At 39.7% G+C, this 7,845-nt stretch overlaps 1 protein-coding gene across 2 annotated transcripts; it reads right to left on the bottom strand.

The window, feature by feature from the left end:
* Positions 1-19: 19 nt before the first annotated feature.
* rad54l (RAD54 like) lies at positions 20-7,085 on the bottom strand. Of its 2 annotated transcripts, XM_026344069.1 has the most exons (18): positions 6,784-7,085; positions 6,613-6,693; positions 6,245-6,355; positions 6,084-6,144; positions 5,856-5,991; positions 4,909-4,978; positions 4,368-4,656; positions 3,539-3,663; positions 3,304-3,454; positions 3,087-3,213; positions 2,906-2,980; positions 2,568-2,698; positions 2,264-2,374; positions 1,745-1,868; positions 1,583-1,661; positions 1,324-1,503; positions 1,002-1,165; positions 20-826 (listed from the first exon to the last, which is right to left on the bottom strand). In XM_026344069.1, the coding sequence occupies exons 1-18, from the start codon at positions 6,784-6,786 to the stop codon at positions 625-627; spliced, it is 2,220 nt and encodes a 739-aa protein (XP_026199854.1). In that variant the 5' UTR covers positions 6,787-7,085; the 3' UTR covers positions 20-624. The 2 variants fall into 2 exon arrangements, with proteins under 2 accessions (XP_026199854.1, XP_026199863.1); XM_026344078.1 differs by lacking the exon at positions 6,784-7,085 and having other exon boundaries at positions 6,510-6,687.
* Positions 7,086-7,845: the final 760 nt, after the last annotated feature.

The raw sequence follows: 7,845 nt of genomic DNA on the forward strand, positions 1-7,845 counted from the left end.
TATTTAACATTCAAAGGTTTTATTTATGCATTTTTTACTACCTTGTCAGACATAGGAATTTACCATTTGCTTAATGTCTCACTCACACATGCATGCCCACACAGAATCAGGTTCAGTGTCATGCTTAGGGGCACTTATCAACTTATCAACAGGAGCCAAGAATTGAACCAGAAAACCTGTAATGAACAGACAACCTGCTCTCCCTGCTGCCCTACAGCCACTCCAGCTACAGTAGAAGTGCAATGTTTGCACTGCTGTGTTGGATGTAGTACTGACACTGAAAAGGATGTAAACATTTCTATTTGATTTAAAAATCACCTGGTATGTGTGCTTCTTCATACACTGCACCCAACTGCATCGCATGTCACTGTGGAGCATATTAGGATGACTTGACACAAGTGGCAAAGTTCTTATCGGTGTTATGTTTTCCAAGTAGCTGCTGTTACAGTATGTTTATGTATTTATATTATGTATACTGTATGTTACTGCATTCATAATTGACAGTTTACTAATCATTCCCCTTTATTTTTTGTTTTAATAAAAAAAAATTACAACAAATAAATAACAATATATATATATATATACAGTATATGTGGTAGTGTGATAGGAAGTGTGTTCCTCCTGCTATACCACACCCTTCTGCTCCTTGTGAGAGTGCTGGTGGAAGACAAAGGAGACTGCAGCATCCCAGGAGGCTTTCAACACTTGGTCTCTCAGGCCCTTCTTGTCAAAGCAGTGGTTCCACTGGGAAAGGTCACTGGTACAGTCTAAGTCATCTGGCGGAGACCGAACCTCTCTACTGTTTACACAGCGGCGACAGCGAAACCTAACACCGCCACAAAAGGAGGAAACAGAGGCTTATTCAACATTCATACAGTACATGATGGTCAAACATTAAGTTTGTATGATAAAATCAAAACCTCTGGGAACCAGATGTATCAACTGTTTGTACATAAAAAGCATGCATAACTAAATCTCAGTTTGAGTAATTTGTTCTGTACTTGTCATGTGTGTCGCTGGTGGTCTCCTCGTTAAGAGTGAAGAGTTCTCGTAGTTCCCCCAGTGAGAAGTGACGCTCCACGTCCTGCTCCTCATCCACCACGCAGCTGCTCAGGGCTTTCTTATGGGCCTGCCTCTGCAGGATCTTCTCCTCGATTGTCCCCGTCTGTGAGCACACAAATTCACGTCAAACATGGAAACTGCTGACTAGCAGTCTAACACAACAAAAAGAGCTTTATATGAAAATATTACTGCGTATTAAACTTTTTAGTTGTGATGATAATCTATTTTGAGTCTGCATCTTGTGAACTGTGTTGAACTGACAGAGAGGAGTCTGTAGATGTAGCATGTCTTCTTTTGGCCGTCTCTCCACACCCGTGCCATTGCCTGCTCGTCATTGGCTGGATTCCAGTCAGGATCAAACATCACCAAACGATTAGCTCCAATTAGATTCAGGCCACATCCTCCAGCCTTGCTGCTCAGCATGAAGATAAACTCTGGATTCTGAGAAACAGATGGGCTCAGATTATGTTCAGCTTATTTTCAAAACTCTGTGTCATAACAAAAAGAGCCTCCAACTCACAGCTGGATTGTTGAATTTCTCCACAATCTTGGCCCTTTTCTTGATGGACATTGTACCATCCAGTCGAACATAGAGGTATCTATAATAGAGGAGAGTTGTTACTCAATTTCATTGACACATAACACAGATGCAAGTAAATGGCAGATACCCCAAAAAAAGCACCTTCTAGATCTGCATAGTTTTTCAAACAGGTCCAGTGTCTGAGTGTAGTTGGAAACAAGCACCACCTTGTCACTAGTTGTCGTCCTCGTCATTGCCAGGATATAATCAAGAACCAGCATTTTCCCTGAAACAAAGTAAACACAATTTTTACCAACAAACAGAAAGATGGATCACTTAATTCACAATAATTTAACCTCCAACAACCATTGTATCCTCCAGTAGCCACTCTCTTTTAACTTCTGTTTTTTTCTTAACCCACACCTCGGAAAATAAAAGCTTGCTCATACTAATCTCATGTGCATGTAATGAAGACAAACTCCTCCTTTTTAAGTAATACATTGTCAAGATGATAATGGACAAAGTGAAAGATGTCTCTTGACAGTGAGTGCTGTCTGACATCTATCAGGAGGCCCTTATATTTTTTTTTCCAGATTTGTTCCTCAAAGCAGAAAATGGGACATACTATGCTATGGATTAGACCACCAAAGATTCACTGAGCTTTATTGCATCTGTTCTTACCAGAGAGCTGAGGCTCCACAGCTTTAGTGTTGTAGCTGGGTGGAAACAGATCCAATGCCCCCTCAAAGCCCTCCTCACGCTCCACACATTTGTCATAGATGAGTGCTGGGTCTGAGACATAGAACAGTATTTAGTGTTTTTAACCAAGCAGTACATGGCCCTAATTGAGTGTATAGATACTTTACTGTAAAGCTGTAAACCCTCCACCTTCTCAGCTGATTTTGTGACACTTCATGACAGCACCATAAAGTAACCATAACATTTTACAGTCTATTTACAGTCTACATTTAGTTTAAGCACTTACGATTGCACAGTTTCTTTAGCGACGTGATGGAAGACAGGGAGGAGACATTTATTTTGCCTTCTTGTAGCGTCTCAATAGGTTTGGCCTGCCTTAGGAAGCGCTTATAGAGCTCTGTCTGCAGAGGAGTCAGCCTGCAGGAGGAGAGGCACACTCACTACCTACACATTTAAAATAAATATCTTTCTCCAGCTATTACTAGTATTTGCTTTATAAATTAATATTTTTGAAATTAATTAACATTAATAGATTAACATAAAATCTATTTTCTTGCTAAATATCAACCAGAGACAAACATCCATTGTCTGCTCTTGTGACAGGTGAAAACTGAATCAACCTACCTGCAACACACAACCTGCTCAATTTTCACAGGAAGGTACTTAGACAAGATGTCTGATGTTCTTCTTATCAAACACCTGTTGAAACACAACACGGTCAGAATAAGGTGAGGACATATATAACATGTAATTTTAAAACAGGGAAATGAGAATAAAACATTGTGCGTGTGTGCTTGGAGCTCACCTGTTAACAATGCTGATCAGCTCCTTGAGTTTCTCCTCTCCAGCCTGTCTGTCTTTATCACTGGCATCTGCATCTCGACCCTTGAGGATGGGAAGCTCAAATCGTTTTTTAAACTCCTGGGCTGTACCTGTCACAGAGCCAAATAAAGAAATAAAAGATTAGCACAAACAGCAGAAAGAGTTCAATCATCTGTTTTGAGTATGTGAAGCCGTCTTACCAAGGATTCCAGCATTAACAAAATGGACCAGGCTGAAGTACTCCAGCAGATCATTCTGGATGGGGGTGCCTGATATCAGCACTCTCCTCTGGGCACTCATAGAATTCAGAGCCTGGTATGTCTGGTTGTCAGAGTTCTTTAGCCGGTGGCCCTGCAGCACATGCAACAATTAATGTTATGTCATCGAGCGAACAGTCCTTGACAGCTCTAAAGTGTAAAGCATGAGAATAATTACCTCATCACAGATGACCAGTCCAACTTTGCCCTTGTGCAAAACCTCAGCGTGCAGTCGAAATGTCTCATATGAAATGATCAGGATTGGAGTTGGAACTCTCAAACCATGCTGAGAGATAAAGTTGACTAGAAATCACAGAAAACAGGTCAATTATTAAACAATCAATTAGCGCTAATATTTTGTCAAAAGATACATGTTGAGGGAAGTCCAGCATTAAGTTTCTTTTCCGCTCTGTTTTAGGCAGTGCTGTGTGCTCATGTGAGGAAATGCAGCTAGACAGCTAGGGGTTGACTTGATGCAGAGCTCCTTTCCTCTCCCTTTTAACCACATGTCACCATCTTTGTGTCTTCTTTATCCTGTAGTTGTGTTTCTTACTCAGTGTCTCTGAGTGTCTCTATACCTTTAACAGGTATCCCCAGCATTTGTGCTGTATGTTTCCAATGTGCAGTTACTTATTTAGTTAGTTTAGTATAGTTTTAAGCGCCATGATACATCGTTTGATGTTCACACCGGACATGCAAAGAAATAAATTAACCTTATGAACTAATGAGACAAAGATGAACTTTAATCAAATGATGGAAAGGCTGCAATAATTCTAGCAGACGTGTCTTCCTGTTTGTCCCTGGTGATAAAGGTGTAAAATGGAATGCTTGGTTTTGATTCAGCACATGACTATGATATGATGATGTCTGTGTGCAGCTCTCCTCCTTCAAGTTGACCCCTTGACCTTTATTCTAGAGCCATAATCAGGTTAAAGTTTCCATTGAATTAAGATTTCTGTGAACGTTGCTCTGATTACTCATAATATGAGAAAAAGGTGATGAACTACCTAGCTGCCTGTCTATGTCATCCTTTGAACCTCCGTCGATGGCCACTGGTGTGACTCGTCCTCCCAGCCACTTTCCTACTTCATTGTACCAGTTGCGAACCAGGCTGGAAGGTGAAACCACAATGGCCTTGTCTATCTCTGGCTTAGCATCAGGGCTTTGGCGCAGCAGTGTCCACATAAGGGCGATACACTGCAAAGTCTTCCCCAGGCCCATTTCATCAGCCATGATGCAGCCGAATGATCCTGGTATGCGCCGGCCTGTAACGCACTCCCACAGGAACTTCACACCCTTAAGGAGTTAGAGACATAAATTGTCATTAAAGAAATAAGTAGAGTAACTCACTTTTTCTCAAGCTTTCAATTGCATCTCATGATTGAAGACTGTGAGAGGGGACTAAAACCTCTAAAAGAAGATTACACTTTTCACAGAACCTTCACTTCAATACCATTTTTATAAATGCAATATAGAAATGTTATGTTTTTGATTAGCATTTATTTTCATTTCAATCAGTAACATTTAGGAAAAAAAAAATCAGCCAACCTCTCTCTGGTGAGGTCTCAGCACTTTTCCTAAAACTGGATCCACAACAACATGGACTGGAAGTTTTTCTCTGCACAGGACAAAGAAAGGTTTTGTCACACATTTCTTTTTACTATAAAAACGAGTACAGTAGCAAAACCAGGGCAGCCTACAGTTGTATGCAATTCTGGGCACCACGGGGTAAATACAACCCCTACATCAAACAAATGAGCCTCTTCAAAGTAGTTAAACACACTAAGCTTTGCAATCTCGACTTAACTGATTTGTTCGAAATTATCTGACTCATGGTAAATCTCAACAAACACAGTCGAGCAACTGGCTAAGGATCGGGAAAATTGAGCTCACTGACCCTGGGAAAGCAGCAAAGGTTTTAAAAATCTATCAAAGAACTCTGTGCAGGTATATCTTAAACCTAAAGAAACAGAGGCTGAAAATGACTACATTAACAACAAAAGGGCTCAGCTGCTGCAAAAAGTGTTTTTGAACGGTGGCAATTAAAATGGAGAGTTACTGTGTACTGACTTTGAAGGACAGCTTTATACATGTTGTAGGCTTAAATTATGTAGGGGAACTGCTCTTTTTAGATCAAGTTTCTGAACCCTCGCTTGTGGACAATTTCCACACAAGAAGTGAGGCCTCAAAATAACAATACAAATACAAGCCTTTCAGATGACAGAGAGCTGTGAGCACTTGTTCTATGCAAATATGCACCTAGATTCATCATTAAATTTAAATCAAGTCTTACTCACATACAAATGGGCAATTCAACATTGTTTTAAGATAAACTTAAAAGCGTCCAAATCTACTCTTCACAGGTCCTCTCTAGTTTTATATTACAGACATGAAAACTACTTTGCCTTGAATAATAAAACTCTGCCTCAGGTGGGTTTTCCACAAATCATGTGGAAAAACTGAATGGAGGAACGCTTTATGTGTTTCAAACATACTTGTCAGCTTTGATCAAGTCATGAGCACTCAGGATTGGTGGCTCATAAAGAACCAAAGCATCTTCTGCAAAAGGATCGTGAAGTGCTTTTCTTACTCCTGCGCGCTTCAGACCAAGTGCCCTGATTCCAAGTGAGCCTGTAGGCAAATAATCAAGAGATCAGCTGTAAGAATTTTTACCTAGTATTTTAAGACATGAAAAAGAAACCATAGTAATAGGAAAATATTACCTGTGTAATTTGGGATAGGAATTTTAAATGGCTTAGAGAGGATACTTCGAATAAATGCTTCCTGTGGAGAAGGTTTTGATAGCATCAAATTGCAACCAATCCTGTATTCACAAGCAAAATGAATGCAAAGACTAAACTCCAAAGCATTAAACAACGCTTACATGTTTGTCACCATCCACACACGTAGGGCTGTAATTAAGCTGCATCAGAGGCTTTCTGAAAGGAGAAATATGGCTTTCCCTCATCTCACTATCACCTTTTCTTCTTTTTTCCTAGGAAAAAGCATGACAGACTTTTCAACTCCAACTCACATTTCCCATTTTTCCAACTAATGACAAATATTCGTAGAGTGATTCAATTTAATATGTTTTCTTAGTGGAGTTCTTGAAATATATTTTAGAGAATGTATTATACTTGTGTCAGAACCTTGAAGTGGTGCTCCTAGTGGTGTAGTGTTGTTTACTGGAGTATTGGCTTTGTGTACTTCTGCCATCTGGGAATATAAGACTAACTTTGTTCATGTACTCACTACTGTACATGTCCAGTCATCGTCCTCACTGTCTCCTGCTTGCTTCCGTTTAGCAACTTGACTGGGAGCGAGACTCCTCCTCTGGGAAGATGATTTTTATACAAAGATAATTACCATTATTAAATGACAGTCCACACCTGAATAAAAGGGAAAACGTTTGTGTTTGCTTACCATTGTCTTGTCTTGTCTTGTGTGTCCTTTGTGAGTGTGTCTCTACCTGCCTGTGTTGTCGGCCTTTAGCCTGGTTACCCAGAAACTGCTAGCGCCTGTTTCTGCTTCACTGCCACAGGAAGGGCGCTCATACTTAGTAACTGCTTTAATACTTTCTCAAACAGTAACTGTAGGTCATTAACCTAACCTGTAAGTAATTGTAGTAGAAGATGAACCCAAATAAACCGTTGTTAGAGCCACCGAAGACGTATAAAGAGATTACTGTTTAATTCAACCGTAGTTTATGCCGGTCGCCATTTAAGTTCGCGCTAAATGTTGCAAAACACTACGGCAAGCCTCAAAGTTCAAACATGTTGCAGTGCGACTGGTGCAGGCTCCTGCTGCCGTGGATTATAATGTTGAGTGTATTTTAGTTTAGTTGTTGTATTTAGTTAGTTTAGTATAGTTTTAAACGCCATGATACATCTTGATGTTCACACCGGACATGCAAAGAAATGAATTAACCTAACCATGTCAGTGTTGTAGCCAAACATTGTATTGTAGTTTATTAAGCTTAGGCGAGACCTCGTCACACTTCCGCTGCCTGTCCTTGTAGGTCGCTTTGGAAAAAGCTAAATGTAAACTTACAGTGGCAAGAAAAAATAAGTCAAGCTTTTGGAAATTCATGGTTTTCTGCATTAATTTGTCATAAAATGTGATGTGATCTTTATTTAATTCAAGAGTATTAACACATCTAATGTGCCTAAAATAATAACACAAAACATTCGGATCCTTTATGTCTTTATTGCTCAAAAAAGCTAATTGGAGTCAAGTGTCAGCATAAGTTAAGAAAATTAGATTGGAGGTGTGGACTAGAGCTACTCTTACTGACAAAAAACACTTTTCAGTTTTCTCCACACAAGAAGAATACACTATTTTGAACCATAACCTAACCAAAAGGAACTTTCAGAGAATCTACAATCAAGAATTGTTGATTTACATAAAGCTGGAAAGGGTTACAAAGTGATGTCAAAGACTTTAGAAATAATTCACCAGTCGTACAGTTAGGCAAACAATCTACAA

The sequence above is a fragment of the Anabas testudineus genome, chromosome 4 (genome assembly GCF_900324465.2).
Source record: "Anabas testudineus chromosome 4, fAnaTes1.2, whole genome shotgun sequence".
In the NCBI taxonomy this organism is placed as follows: Eukaryota; Metazoa; Chordata; class Actinopteri; order Anabantiformes; family Anabantidae; genus Anabas; species Anabas testudineus.